The 15,583-nt window shown below is 49.4% G+C and overlaps 1 protein-coding gene across 2 annotated transcripts in view; it reads left to right on the top strand.

Moving 5' to 3' along the window:
- CEP104 (centrosomal protein 104) overlaps nt 1–15,065 on the top strand; it is a 43,374-nt gene extending 28,309 nt beyond the window's left edge. For both annotated transcript variants that reach the window (XM_058552731.1, XM_058552730.1), the window contains exons 16-22: nt 3,595–3,631; nt 3,861–3,927; nt 4,569–4,677; nt 6,778–6,916; nt 7,109–7,176; nt 11,056–11,146; nt 12,196–15,065. In XM_058552731.1, coding sequence (XP_058408714.1) covers nt 3,595–3,631; nt 3,861–3,927; nt 4,569–4,677; nt 6,778–6,916; nt 7,109–7,176; nt 11,056–11,146; nt 12,196–12,311 — 627 coding nt within the window. In that variant the 3' untranslated portion in view covers nt 12,312–15,065. The remainder of the gene's footprint in view (nt 1–3,594; nt 3,632–3,860; nt 3,928–4,568; nt 4,678–6,777; nt 6,917–7,108; nt 7,177–11,055; nt 11,147–12,195) is intronic.
- The last annotated feature ends 518 nt before the right edge of the window (nt 15,066–15,583 follow it).

Raw genomic sequence — 15,583 nt, 5'->3', positions numbered from 1 at the left:
ACAGCGCTGTGCCTGTAGTTGACAAGATCGCCCTGTGCACTTAACAGTTAGAGGGCACATCTCATGGAAAGTATTCTTACCACAGTTTTAAAAAAAGGAATAGGGGCGGGCCCGGTGACATAAGCGGTTAAGTGCGCGCTCTCCACTGCGGTGGCCCAGGGGTCGCCAGTTCAGATCCCAGGCGCGCACCGAGGCACTGCTTGCCAAGGATGCTCTGGCGGCGTCCTATATAAAATAGAGGAAGGTGGGCGTGGATGTTAGCCCAGGGCCAGTCTTCCTCAGCAAAAAGAGGAGGATTGGCGTCAGATGTCAGCTCAGGGCTGATCTTCCTCACAAAAAAAAAAAAAAAAAGAATAAAATTATTTTAAAAAGAAGAAAATATGACTGAATATATGTTGAAGTGCCTGTGGCAAAGAGTCACAGTAACATTTCAACTAAATGCTGGCATGAGAGAATAACGGCAAGAAGAGGAGAAAAGAGGCCACTGAGGGGGACGGGGCGGGGCCAGTGCCCTATGCCCGTGAGAAATGGGGTTTAAGACTTTCACTTTCTATTTTTTTATTGTGGTAAAATATACGTAACATAAAATTTACCATTTTAACCATTTTTGAGTGTATGGTTCTGTGCCATTAAATACATTCGTTATTACAGTTACCACCACCATCCATCTCCACAGCTTTTGTGATGACAGAATATTTTTAAATTGCCTCATTTCTCCTGACTTTTAGGAAAAAAGGATTTAAAATTTATTCGTCTGTTTTCTAAGTTGTTCAAAGCATAGGTAAGGTAAACTAAAATTCTGAAAACTAAAATTCAACCTTTGGCATTGTTTATATTGTCTCCCTGTAAAATATACAAAGCCATCTCTCATTAGCAAGAATTTTTTTGATGCCTAGAATCCAATTATGTTAAGTTTGCTTTCTTTACTCTTAAATCAGGTGAACCCCCTTTGCAAGTTTAATGTTAATCTACTCAGTCCTCATCCAGTTCTAACATTGTAGTCTTATGTGTGTTTTTCATATTCAGTGATTGGATTTGATAGAAGTTAGTTATTGTCATGTAAAATTTAATTTATTTATTTTTTGTGTGTGTGTGAGGAAGATTGGCCCTCAACTAACATCTGCCAGCCCTCCTCTTTTTGCCGAGGAAGACTGGCCCTGGGCTAACATCTATGCCCATCTTCCTCCACTCCATATGGGACGCCACCACAGCATGGCCTGACAAGTGGTGTGTCAGTGCACACCTGCGATCCGAACCAGCGAACCCCGGGCTGCCACAACGGAGCACACACACTTAACTGCTTGCGCCACCAGGCCGGCCCCTAAAATTTAATTTTCTACAAATGTAGTAGACAGTGTCTGTGTTTGTAACATATCACTTAAATGCTAGTTATAAGGTGACCCGCTGTCCCTGTTCTCCCATAAAACTGAAAGTCCGAGAAGCCCCTTAGGCCCCCAACCCCCCAGGCTGGGATGGCTGGTCACCCAGACAGTGTACCTTTAACACATGTTCAGGTTTTCTGGAGACTATAGCAGTATTTCTGGTGGTCTAGTGGTTAAGATCTGGCGCTCTCACCGCGGCCCGGGTTCGTTTCCTGGTCAGGGAACCACACCACCGGTCTGTTGTCTGTCGGTTGTCATACTGCAGTGGCTGCGTGTTGCTCTGAGGCTGAAAGCTCTGCCGCTGGGATTTCAAATACCAGCAGGGTCACCCATGGTGGACGGGTTGCAGCAGAGCTTCCAGACTAGATAGACTAGAAAGAAGGACCTGGCCACCCACTTTTGAAAAAACTGGCCATGAAAACCCTGTACATAGCAGCAGAGCATTGTCTGATGTGGCTCTGGGAGGTGAGGGGTTGGTGCAGAAAGACCAAGCAGGGTTCCCTCTGCTCTCCATGGGGTTACGAGGAGTCGGATCGACTCGACGGCACTAACAACAAAAATAGCAGTGTTTAGAAGGCTGAGTGGTGAGAAAAACTTGATGAAGCGTTTCCCAAAGTTTTAGGGCAGGGACAGCAGGCTGGGAAGAGCGCTGGGAGGCAGCTTGGGAGCTGCAGCCGGAAGGCCCGGCCCTGGAACCTACCGTGGGCCATATGTCCCACCATGTGCCGAGGCTGAGACCCTCAGCCAGCGGGGAGACTCTGCTGCCAGTAATTAACCTTTTTCGTCCAGTCCACCCATGTCGTTAACACACTTGACAAAGAAGCAAAGGAGTTTGGGGGAGAAGAGTGTGACAAATCATTGCTCATGCTGCCGAGAGTCCACCTTGCCATAAAGAACTTTGTGACACCTAAATTACTCATTTAGTCAACCAGTATATGTTAAGCACTTACTGTGTGCCAGGCAGTGTTCTAGGTACTGGGGATACACCAGTGAACGGAACAGACAAAATCCCCACCCTCGTGGACCTTTGCTTCCCATCATGGAGACAGACAGTACACGAGATCAATAAAGAAAATACATCATGTGAGAGGGTGGTACATGCTAAGGAGAAAAATAAAGCCGAGAAGGGAATTCTGAAGGGAGGGGAGCAGCAGGCTGAAAGCGTGTGGCAGGGGGGGCCTCATGGAGAGGTGGTCTTGAGGAAAGATCTGGAGGAGATGGAGGAAAACCTCCAGATCATTGGTGAGCAACGTGGGCATCGGAGATGAGTTGAGAGAGTGACTTGGAAGGCTGTCCAGGGTTTTGAGCAAACACCTTATGAGCCATAAATGGGGTCACTCTGGCCACTGTGCTCGGGGCCTTTGGAAGCAGTGGTCACAGTCCTGATGAGAGACGATGGTACTGGCGGTGGAGGTGGGGATAAGTAGTTAGACTTGGGGCATGTGTTGAAGTCAAGCCTACGGGATTTGCTGACAGTTCTGGTGTAGGTTATATGGGGAGAAAGCGAGGAGGGAGAGAAGTCAGCCATCTCCCCAGGTTTTGTGGCCTGAGTAACTGGAGGACTGAAGATGCTGGGATCTGCGACAGAGAAGACTGAGAGGAGCAGGCTTGAGGGGAGAGCGGGAGTTTGGTCTGGGTAAATGAAGGTTCAGATGACTATTAGAGACCCGAGCAGAGATGCTGAGTAAGCAGAGAGGTCCAGGCGGAAGGCTTACCTGTCTGGTTCATGAGCACAGAGATGGTTTCAAGCCTGGGAACTGGGCGAGAGCAGCGATAGAGTGGGTCCAGGCGGCTGCATCCTGGAGAAGGGGCCGTGGCGTCAGGAAGGTGCAGCCAGTGAGGCTGTAGGATATGATGCGCGTGGGGCGCCCTGGGAGCCAGACTAAGAAGGGATTTAAGGAGAAGGGCAGTGACGAATCCTGTGCTGTGAAAGCCCGAGGGAAATGAGGGGGGACATGATGATGGGTGAGCGACTTGGAGGAGGGCGGTGGCCTTGACAAAGAGCCATCTCCAGGGAGAGGGGGGACAGGATCCCAGAGGAGGGAGACTGCAGGCATTTGAGTATCGATGACTCTTTCCAAGACTTGTGTTATTTGTTGATAGAAATTCTAAAATAAACCTAAGAACATACTTTCAGGGTCACAATGTATCTTGGATAGACTCTCACTCACACTGCCGCCATTTGTCCCTGATCTCTGTTTCTGTGTCTTAGGAAAAAGAAAGTGACGCTGCGAAGGTAAAGAACCAGGGTACGTAAAGTGTGCATCATGCCAACTACCTGTCCATCCACTCTCCTCATCCAGCAGGGTCTGTTGAACACCTGCCGCCCCTCAGCCACTTCAGGGCAGCTGTGCAGCACTGCTGCCTTTATTAACGCGTGTATTTTTAAAATGTGTGTCACAGCAAACTGGTTACTAAAAAGTTGAAAATAATTTCTACAAAAAGTTATTTAAATTGCTTTGTTTTTAATTTCTGTAGACAGTCAAGGAAGAAAAGCAGCCCCACCTAGTGCTCCAGAAGTTCCAGATAATCACTATTTGGATAAGTGAGTAAAGTTGTCTTTAACCCATTATAGAATGGCTGGAGGGACCAACCACACGACAGCACTATGAAATAAAGATATTCCCCCAAGTTCGCTGTGATTATGTAAACCCTAATTGGCTCTTTTGGCTAATTGTGAAAGCTAGGAAAACGGCCCTGTGAACTGATCAGCGTTAACTCTGAGTCGGATCGCGTTCCCTCTCTTGACCCAACAGAAGGTAGTGGCCTGCTTGTCAGAGTGCTGTTACAGGCACAAAGTTCACAGCGATAAAATACCCTTTCCTGTGCGGCAGCTGAGACAAATCTACAAGGAATTTAAGGGAATTGTCTGTGTCTTATCTTTCCTTGTGACTTAAATATCCTTTCTGCTTGATTATGCTGAAAAAAGTTAGAATTTGAAGACATCTTAAGCTTTTCTCTCCAACGCCTCCTCTTCCACAGCACTTTGACAGAGGAGCCACCGGCCCCTCGTGAGTCCCCCAGTGAGGTGGGAGCCCGCCCCCGGAGCACACTGGGGGTAGGGGGGATGTGGCCGGGGCCTGCTGGAGTCCGGGAAGCGGAGAAACTCCGCCGACGGTCAGAGCAGCGTGGGTGTTTCTAAGCCAGCTCTGCATGGTCACGCACTCCTCTTCTGCTTTCTTGCAGTTTGTGTATTTTCTGTGGGGAAAGGAGCGAGTCCTTCACAGAAGAAGGCCTGGATCTCCATTACTGGAAGCAGTGTCTCATGCTGACGAGATGTGACTACTGCAGACAGGTCAGGTGCTGGGCGTGGGTGGCCAGGCAGGCACGTGAGCTGGACGCACAGTGCTTGAAAGGCCGAGTCACAAAAAAAACCCCGAGTCTGAGTACGTTCAGAGGGAAAGTTGTGGGAAAAGGAATTGAATGTATGTCACCCCATTTTGTTTTGGGTCGGTTTTTGTTACTTTCTCATTGACGTATACACACATATATAAACGTGTACACGTCATACCTGTTACAGCTCCCCAAATTATCACAAAGTAAGCACCCCTGTGTGACCACCACCCAGGCCAAGTACCCCTCAAAGTACACCACCTCTGCTCCCTAAAGGCATCGCCGTCCTGGTTTCTGACACCACAAATTAGAGTTTCTTGCTTTTTGAGTTTTATATAAATGGAGTTCTACAATATGCGATTTTTGTGTGTCATGTTTGTTTCCTTGCTTTGCAGTATTCTGTTGTTTAAGTACACCATGGTTTATCCATCTGTTCTATTGCTTTTGGAGTTTGGGGTGTCCAGTTTGAGACTGCTACGAGTGATGTTGTTGTATCCGTCTCCTGGCGTGCGTGTGAATGCACTGTGGTGGGTGCACACCTAGTTGTGGAATCGCTGGGCGTGCCAGTGCTCACTGTAGAGCTAGGGCCAGCCGTGCTGCGGAGTAATCGTGTGTTCACACTCCCACGGGGGCGTGGGCCAGCTGGTCCACTCCCTCGCCAGCCGTGCGCCATTAGCCTTTCTGGCGGCGCTCATCACACTCAGTTTGCATCTCCCTGTGATGGTCTGCCTCTTGGCCATGTGGCTGCCCTTGTTTGTAAAGCACCTTCTAGTCCCCCGCCCGTTTTTCAACTTGGGTCCCTGATCTTGTCTCACTGATGGGTGGTCATTCGTGACATATCTGGGTGTGAGTCCTCTCCAGTGTATGTACTGTGCCTGCCTCCTCCCACTGTGTCTGGCCTCTTCATTGTCCTGTGTATCCTTTTTTTTTTTTTTTTTTTTTTTGTGAGGAAGATCAGCCCTGAGCTAACATCCATGCTAATCCTCCTCTTTTTGTTGAGGAAGACCGGCTCTGAGCTAACATTTATTGCCAATCCTCCTCCTTTTTTTTTTTCCCCCCCAAAGCCCCAGTAGATAGTTGTATGTCATAGTTGCACATCCTTGTAGTTGCTGTATGTGGGATGTGGCCTCAGCATGGCCGGAGAAGCCGTGCGTTGGTGCGCGCCTGGGATCCGAACCCAGGCCACCAGTAGCAGAGCACGTGCACTTAACCGCTAAGCCACGGGGCCGGCCCCATCCTGTATATCTTTTGATGAACAGAAGCTTTTAATTCTAATGTTGTCCACCTCATCAACCTTTCATATAGTTAATGCTTTTTGAGTCTTGTTTAAGAAATCTCTCCTACCCCAAGTTGTTCATCTCTTCTGATGCAGGAGGCCTTCCTCTTAATAAAGGGGAGAACTGAGAGGAAAATGGCTTCTTCCCTCTGCCTTGGGACTCTTTCCCAAGCTCTGTCTTGCAGAGGAGAGCTCAAATGTACACCCTCCCCCCCGCAGCCTCTGCCATAGTTGCTCCTCAGCCTGGCAGTGTAGATCCCAGACCCAGCGAGAATGGTTGGCCTCCCCAGCAGTGTGTGAAAGTCCAGGGCATGAAGTTTTAGGGCATATATACGTCATCCTGTCAAAGACATCAAAGTGACAAGAGAATCCCGTGACACTCTTTGTGATCCTGTTTCTGTGCACATTCTCACAAATGGCAGGGAGCCGGGATTTGAACCCAAAGGCCACGGGTTTAACATCTGAGCTATTCTGCCCCTGAGACAAGTACCACACTGGCACTAACTGTAGCTTCCCCCATCCCCATCCTGAGCAGTGGCCTTTACATGCCACTGAGATAACAGGACGAGATGGACGTGGGGTCTTTAGCAAGTATAATAATGACTGCAGAAGCCCCATGGGGTAAGTGCCAGAGGCAGCAGGTGTGCAGGCTGCCTTCACGTGTGAACGACCCAGGAAAACCGAACTGATCTTGATGGGCACAGGAACGGGGCACAGGCTGTGCAGGGCGGCCAGGGCAGGACACGCAGCTGTATTCTCAGCTCAGTTCTGTATTTTGGAATCCAGGTGGTCGAGATATCCAGCTTGACGGAGCACTTGCTGACAGAATGTGACAAAAAAGATGGGTTTGGAAAGTGTTATCGCTGCAGCGAGGCTGTCTTAAAAGAAGAGCTGCCCAGACACATAAAAACAAAAGAGTGTAACCGTGAGTGCCTCCTGGGGCCCCTGCCAAGAGCCCTCAGTGCCCCGTGTCCCAGTGTCCTCCCTGGGGAAGGCCCAGCTGCAGATGGGGTGTTAGATCAAGTGTCTGCCAGGCCGTTGGTTGACACATCGGTTTTTCTGCCCTTTTCGAGTTTCACAGAAATAACTAAATCTTGTTTTATTGAAATCATTTCAGCTGCCAAATCAGAGAAGCTGGCAAACCGGTGTCCTTTGTGCCATGAGAACTTCACACCTGGAGAAGAGGTGAGGGGCCCGGGGCAGGGATGTGACCTGACACGGAGGTAACTAGCTCACTGCTAAGGGACGCTGGTGAAGTCCTCATCAGTGCTGGACCGCGACCGGAGACATGCTGAGCCCTCAGGGAGTAGATGGGTCCTGCTTTAGACCTGTTGAACGGTTCTTCCATTTACCTACCTGGTCACGCTGTCTCCTGACGGAACATCTATAAATGTCTCTTGGAGGAGTCTCAGCTCTGTGGGATATAAGCGTGAAGTGGTTTTCTTTTTTTCCGGTCATTGCTTTCATCTATATATTGGGGCCCTAAATGGCATCTTGGCCAGATTCTGTAACACTCTGGCCCCTTTTGAGTAATAAAGCTGAGCCCAGTCAGGTTTGGAAGTTCTACTTCGTCTCTGACCCAGGCTCTCCTCCTTCCCCAGCGTGAGCTACGCTTGCCACTCAGCAGCTTGGGGTGGGGGAAGGCGGGTCTTCCATTCCCGCCCTCTCCCTCCTCACGTGCCCTGCTCCTCCGGCATGGGGGTGGGACCACAGGGAGGGACCACAGAGACTCCGTGTTGGTTGTACTGGCTAACATGATGGCAGGAGATGCCCTCTGCGTGCCAGACAGTGATGCTGAGGCCCTGTGGGGCCCGCCGAGGGCCCGGTTTTGGAGACCTGCCTCTGGCTCAGCCACTTCCGCTCCATCCCCTTTAGCCACTACTACGCACAGTCCATTTGCTGCATCCTGCTGCTGGGCTCTCTTGTCCCAGCCCTCTGGGATGTGGTGCCAACAAGATGGCTCAGACCCAGCAACGGCCTGCAGCTTCCTCCTGACCACAGAAAACCCACATACAGAACAGCCACTTTCACCCTTCATCCATGCAGCTGCCCAGGGCTCGTCGCTCAGAAAACGTCAGCTACATAACAAAGTACACCGAAGAGCAGAGGAACCGCAGGCGCCCTCCTGGCCCCGTCTCCCTGAATAACTCACTCATAGACCCCTTGTTGCAGCTCCCCCCCCCCCCCCCGCTCCCCTCTCATCTGGTATGGAAGCACATTGAGACAGCAGGTCACTTCCTGTGTAAACGTCCCCCGACAGAGCTCTGACGTAAGGCCTTCTCCACGTAGCCACAAGAGCGTCACCTTAGCTTTGCAGGCGGTGCTCGCACTGCCAGTGACGTCATGATGTCAGGGCGTGTGCTCACCAGGACCCAGAGAAGGCCCACTCGCCCACACATTGAGATCGGTTGGTATGTTTTTAGATAGCTTCCTTCTCATACTCTCTTTTCTTACAATTTGATGCGGCGGCCAGTTGTCCTGTAGGGTTTTCCGTAGTGTGGATTGGCTGATTGCACCCCTCACGGTGTTGTTAACACGTGTCTCTGTCCTCTGTCGCTCCTGTGAATTGAAGGTTGGATCTATAGCCCAGTCAGATACAGGAGTGACTTTTCACACCTTTCTCTTCCTGAGGCTGCTTCACAGACGGTGGTGGGCTCTCCGGAAGGAAGCACGTGACGTGTGTGTGTGTGACGTGAGCAGCTGCTGACTGTCGAGGCCAGATCCACGGGCCCACTGGGGACTCTGCATAGTCTAAACGTCCTGCTTCTGCCTCCGCCTCCTCCTCCAGTAGCTGGCATGTTTCTTTAGGCAGAAACTTTCCCTCTTCTGCCCTTCAGTCTCCCTGGGCTAGACTTAGTACTGGAAAGGCGAGATAAATGTTTAATTCTCCTCCATTGTGGACTGGTTTTCAAGATAACAAGCTGGGTCACTACCGTGTTCCGGCAGAAGCTTGTCTGTCTGTTTTCGTGTTGTGATGAACTCGCGGTTGAGCTGCTTGACGTGCTGCAGTCAGCGTCCCCAGTGATGTGTGAGCTGTCCCGCTTCCAGCCGGGCAGCCTCGCCACATGGGCGCCACACACTGTTGAGAGGACCCTGCCAGGTGCAGAGCCTCCTGGCTGCCTGGTGTAACAAGGTTCCTTAGACCTGAAATCTGCCCTTTCTTCAGGGAGGCCGGGTCCCTCTGAGAGGAATTTGGTGTTTCAAGACCAGCGTCCAGTGCCTCAGATGCTCCCTGCTCCTGGGTCAGTCACGTTGCTGGCCTCTCCGTGGACAGAGCCGGGGAAAGTGTGAAGACAGATACGTCTTAAGTTCACCCTAACGTTTCCGATTCAGATTCCGACCTGCCAGGGTTTTCTCCAACCTCTTCTGTTTCACATCTGTGTCTCCTTCCTTCCATCCCAAGAATCCCGTTCCCAAAGCCCCTGGAGATGTTAGAATTAGAACATCTCAAATTACGCATCAGTGTTGCCCCCTTTGCACACAGGCCAGCTCAGACCTGCCGGCAGTGAGACGACTGCTGGGAATCCTCATCCCAGTTCTTTCCGTTTTGACTGGGCTCACCAGTGACGTAGGGTCCGATGGCTCTGTTTACAGTCACTCGGAATCATCCCAGCTGGTTATGTCCCCAGCTGTTGACACATTTAGGTTCAATAGTTTCATCTTCATGTTCATAGTCAATTTTTAGGGGATTTTTGTTTGTTTGTTTTTGGTGAGGAAGATTGGCCCTGAGCTAAGCTAACATCTGTGCCAGTCTTCCTCTATTTTGTATGTGGGACACCGCCACAGCATGGCTGATGAGTGATATGTAGGTCCGCACCCGGGATCCAAACCAGCAAACCCCGGGCCACCGAAGTGGAGCACACAAACTTAACCGCTACACCACCGGGCCAGCCCCTAGGGGATTTTTTAAAATTAAGTTCTATAATTATATAGAATACTTGCATGGTTCCAAAATCTGTAAAATGAGGCACATGCAGAGAAGACCAGGTAGGAGCTGCTGTCCTGCCTCTGCTCACCGTTCCCTCCGCTTAGAGAACAAATTGTTTATGGTTTACCTTTTTTCTTTAATATAAGCAGCTCTCATATGCACACCCACATTCTCTCTCTCCCTGTTTATTTTTAGAATTTAGGAGCCTTTCTGTTTTTGTTCTGATTGCTACCTTTACACCAACACTGTCATATGCTGCCCGGTCCTCTGTGTGGCTGCTGTCTGTTGGTTCCCTACTCTGAGCAATGCAGACGTTAGCTGGTGGCCGGCCTCCTTTCCTTCCTCAGCATCATGTCCCCCAACGTCTGATTTGAAGTGGTGGTCTCTGACCCACAGTAAACAGCTATGAGGCAGTCACAGGCTTGTTCCACTTTCTGTCTGCTGTCTCCATGTTTTAATCCTATGCTGCATAACACATTACCACACATTTAGCAGCTTAAGCACCCGTCTGTTATCTCACAGTTTCTGGAGACTCCACCCAGGAGTCTGGGTACGACCCACCTGGGTCCTCTGCTCAGTGCCCCACAAGGCTGCAGTCACAGCGTCAGCCGGGCTGCATTCTTATCTGTGGGCCCGCCTGGGGAAGGATCCACTTCCAAGCCCGTTCCAGTTGCGGCAGAATTCTTTTCCTTGTCATTATAGGACCAGGGTCCCTGTTTTCTTGCTGGCTGTCAACCTGGGGCCACTCTCTGCTCCTAGAGGCCACCCACGGTCCCCTGCCCATGTACTCCCTAAATTCTATTCCACATTTGCACACTGCTCTGTGACAACAGTCTGAGACGTTGTGCTCAGAGGTGAGGAGAGCCAAAGTGCTGTCTGCAGGTAGGGAGTGACATGCAGGCCACCTTACCAGACCCGGGTGCTCCTGAGACGTGCTCTGCATACAGTGCTCAGCAGCTGGGTGAGGTGCAGCTCAGGACACATGGAGAGCTTGGGAGCCTCTCTTCCTGCAGCTGTAGCCGTGAGGCTGCCTCTGGTCTCGTCTTTGACGTGGGTTGTCTCAGATGCTGTGAGAGCCGCCCAGGTCCCTCTCGGTTGCCTGACTGACATACCACGTGCCTCCTCTTTCATTTCAGGCATGGAAAGCTCACCTCATGGGCCCCGCCGGCTGCACAATGAACCTGCGCAAGACACACGTGCTGCACAAGGCTCCGACTCTGCCGCTGGGTGAGGACCGGACCTCCCTGCATGCCCTCCCTGCTCACCTGGTCAGAGGAGCCTCCCACAGCCTCCTTCTGCCCTGTCTCTGGTCCTGAATTAACGAGCAGGTCAATCGTGTGACCAAAATTCTTCTCATTGGCACCGAACTCTTGCCGAATGCTCTTTCCTCGTGACCCTGCTCTTTCCCGAGGCTCTGTGGGTGGCATTCATTGAGTTAACAAACCAAACCGACCGGGTGTTCTTAGGGGGCACACCCTGCTTCTCGGTGTCTTTCTGACCCCCACTCCAGAGGGTCTAGAAACGTGAAGTTAAATAGTGACCCATAGGTAGTGCTGCTACCTGACTGATAAATAATTTAAATTTAGCTATTTTATGCCAGACTTAGAATGCCTTACAAGAAACTATGATATTTTTCATTAGAAAATTATTCCTGACCAGAAGACCTTTGGATACACAACTTTAGTTTAGCGATGTCTAAGAAACGAGAGTGTAGGGAAACGTGTGATTGTGCTCCATCTGTGCCGTCTGCGCTGAGGGCTGGGCGTGGCCGACATGAGGCCGTCCTCCACGACCTCCTCCTGTCAACAGGGAGGGCCTGGCCCCGGCCACCCAGCATGAAGGAAGCTCTAGTCACATGGCTGTTTGTTTTCCTCATTTCTGGAACCGAACTTTGAAGCTAATAATTAGGGAGATGGCTCCGTTCTCTTTCTTTTGACCCTCATGTCAGGTGTTCCTCCGAGCACTTAGTGCTTCCTCTTCTGCTGTCGCACGTGCATCTTCCTCGTGGCCCGTGGCCGGCGCAGCTGCGTCTCACACTTGCCCCGCTCAGCCCTGCCACCTGGGGGCTGAGTGATCGCTGTCCACTGTGCTGAACCTGCAGGTTCAGGCCGACCCCTAGATGAGTGATGAGAGTGTCACAGCCCTCGTGTCCTGTTCCTCCCCCGGTGTCTGATGATGCTGGCCACGCGTCCTGTCACCAAGTTTTGTGCTCTGACTCGTGTGTTAGTCCCCTTCTAACCCAGGGCCCGTGTTCTGTGTGTTTGTGTCCACTGCAGGTAAAGGCCCAGCCATGACCAAATCAGGGAGCTCAGGACCAAAGGCCGGAAGCAAAATCCCTACCCCAAAGGGAGGCCTGAGTAAAAGCTCTGGCAGGACATACACAAAGCGATGACGCACACACCGTCTGTCTCCTTGTCTCCACGAGGGACTGAGCAAGTTTCCTGCTTGTGAACCATTTCTCCTAAAAACGATCTTTGGATGTGGCACCCCCTGTGCCCCACCCTGCCTTCCCTCCTGGCTGTGCTCGTCCTTACTTGTCGGCACCATATGTGGAACTGACCACAGAGCAGGCCTCCCAGCGTTAGGGCCTGATCTCCCTGTAGTTTCAAGCTGTCAGGTTTCTGCCTTCTCAGGCCCTGTGTCAACAGAAGAGTAATCGTTCTGTTGGAAGAGAATCCGAAATCCTGGCGCAGGAGCTCACTGAGCGCGGTCGCCCGGGGCGGGTCAGCATGTGAGGGACGAGGGCGAGCGCAGCGTCCTCTTCGCACAGTTGCTTGGAGTGATTTCCATGGAAGCCTCACTGTAAGCCTCTGCGTATGGTCTCTCCCATGTGGGAGAGGTCCTGCAGGCTCTGCTCACTGCTCAGCAGTGATGAGACAAGAGTGACAGTGTGCACAAACTTCTCCCTGTGCCTTCTCCTCCCGCAGGCGCTGTCTGCTCAGCCTGCTGCCCACGGCGCCTCCTCACGGAGGAGGGCTGTCGGTATCTGCACAGCTGTGTTTTCCACTAGAACAAAAAATAAAGGTGGAAAAGCAGGAGTTCCTGAGACGTGGTCCCTTTCAGCACTCCCTTGCTAGGTGCTCCGTATGGAGTGCTCTCTCTCTGGCAGACCTCCCCTGGTGGCAGAGCCCCCGTCCCCAGCCCTGCAGTCAGTCCCAGGGGGAACTGAGGTCCACACCCCAGTGCCATGCCTTTCCCGGGGGCTGCACCTTCTTTACATGGGCCAAGTCCTAACCACAGTGAAGTGACTTCAGCTGGTCATCCAGGCTCGCCCGGCCGCGTGTGTCAGAACAGCCTGAACCCCTCGGGGCAGACGCGGCGTTGTTCTCGCTCCAGCACGTGCTACCTTCTCCTTGGTTTAACATTCACAAGTGAGCCTTCCACACGGACCCGCAGACTCAGGCCATCGGGCTTAGGCTGTCACCCTGTCCCTCTCAGATCCACAGTGTAATCAGAACTGTGAGTCCGCTTTTCTCAAACACTTCGTATGACACTGAAAACACCAAAATGTCACTTAAAATGATGAAACCAAACCTCAAAACCCAGTCTCCTAACCAGCCCCTGCGCAGCCCACTATGCCCCGGAAGTGGTTCCCTTGCTTCACGTCCAGTAGCGGAAGGAAAGCTGCTGTTTGTCTGAAGTCGGCTTGGAGACGCTAGGTTCTCCCCGTCCACGCCTCTTCCCCCAGCGGCCAAGGCCACTGCAGACCAAGGAAGTTGGCCCTCCCGGTCCCACCCTGTGACCAGGGGTACACTTTCCTCCTGAGCATTACACAAGCAGGCTTTCTGAATGCCAGCTAGAGATGCGTGGAATTGATGAAATTTATACACAGTGTATAAATATTTTTAATTCCTAACCTTGTCAAACAACAAAATATATTTAAAAAACTAATAGCTATTTGAGCAATGTATGCCCTGAGTGTGTTAGTGACCATCAATTTGCACTAATCAATCTCCATTTTTGGTAAACTAATACCTTCTCATATGGTTGACTCAAAATACAGCAAGAATAAGGCTGATCAAGAGAAGTACCTTCAAAAAAATGCTCTATTAAAAAATAAGTATGGAGGAGAAATAATGTGAACCATTACTAGATAAGCAGGGTACAGATGCCAAGTTAACTGTAAAATGATCCTTCCTGGTTTCACAAAGATGCAGGCCACTATCTCTAATCCATGTTTAAAGTACAGATAACACACTTCTTTAAATAGAACAATAATGAGAAAGGTTAGCCAGGAAATTATTCTCTCTATCCAATTAAACGTAAGAAATATATATGTAATGTTTTCTATATATTGTAACTTAAGATATTTGTAAAAATATTTAATTTTTAGTGACAAAATTGGATGCATTTAAAACAGATTAGACTTGCCAGTTACAGAAAAATCATGCATTTATGTTGAAATGACTCCTGGCAGTGATTAGTGGCTATTAAAAGCTTTACAGAGTTATATGCTATTAAGGAACCAAGAATAAAGGAAAAAAACTGAAAAGGAACTGTAAGAGCCCTTGGTCATTTATAAATAAATATCTAAGTTTGGAACAGTAATTAATAATTGAATTTTCATTCATGAATATGTTGTGGCTATTTAACAATATTTATTTCTATTATTTTCATATTGCAAAATATTAAATTTAATTTAAAAGAATTATATCTATAAATGTGGCATTAGAATACAAATGTAAATACTTTTAATGAAAATTTGAAACCTTCTAATGTTTTGACACAGTTTTCTATTTGTCTTTATTTCAGGCACCAAAATTATAAAATCTCTCAGGAATATATTGTTCTGGTTGTCTTAGGCTCAAGGGTTAACTCACCCTGAGAATGTTCATATAATAAAAACATCACTAAATGTTTTGTCACTTTTATTTCAAGATTATAATTAAGAAGCCGTTTGTAAATTACGTTTACTTTCGTAAACATGGAGGTGTAGCCAGCCTGAACCCCAAGAGTCCACTGAGAATTGCTGAGACCGCCAGTGAATAGATGTTGCCAGAGAGAGTTTGCTTCCTAAAATAAGTTGTCAAAATGGGTTTACTGCTGAAGAAGCTAAAAGATTTTAAGCTACATATAAATTAGAGAAAATTATTGATGAATTTTATCCTGTGGAATAAAATCAGAATGTTCTATAAATGCTCTCGTTGTGCCCATTAGAGGTTTATACTTGATAGTCTCTTCTTGTGTTTTTTCCCCCTTTGCAAGAGGGTGTGTGTATATATATATATATATAGTGTGTGTGTGTGTGTGTGTCAGGAAGACTGGCTCTGAGCTGACCTCCATTGCCAATCCTCTTTTTTTGCTGAGGAAGATTAGCCCTGAGCCAGCATTCGTGCCCATCTTCCTCTATTTTGTATGTGGGATGCCGCCACAGCATGGCTTGATACGTGTGTAGGTCTGGACCCAGGATCCGAACCCTCGAACGCTGGGCCGCCAAAGTGAAGTGCACAAACTTAACCACTACGCCGCCACAGGGCCGCCACAAAAGAGGGTATATTTTTACCAGCCAACAAAGCTATTTTGCTTTTCAAATAAGTAAAAATGCTATATTTTCTCTGTAGATTTGTAGAGTGGTTTTAAGCTTTCATCAGCTTTGATAATTTTATAATTGTTTCCATTTTTGAAGTGATAATGTACCATTTTTTTCCTTTACACAAATATATA

This window comes from Diceros bicornis, chromosome 13 (genome assembly GCF_020826845.1).
Source record: "Diceros bicornis minor isolate mBicDic1 chromosome 13, mDicBic1.mat.cur, whole genome shotgun sequence".
In the NCBI taxonomy this organism is placed as follows: Eukaryota; Metazoa; Chordata; class Mammalia; order Perissodactyla; family Rhinocerotidae; genus Diceros; species Diceros bicornis.
The sequence above is the reverse complement of the archived record's forward strand: the minus strand, read 5'-3'. Positions and strand labels throughout refer to the sequence as shown.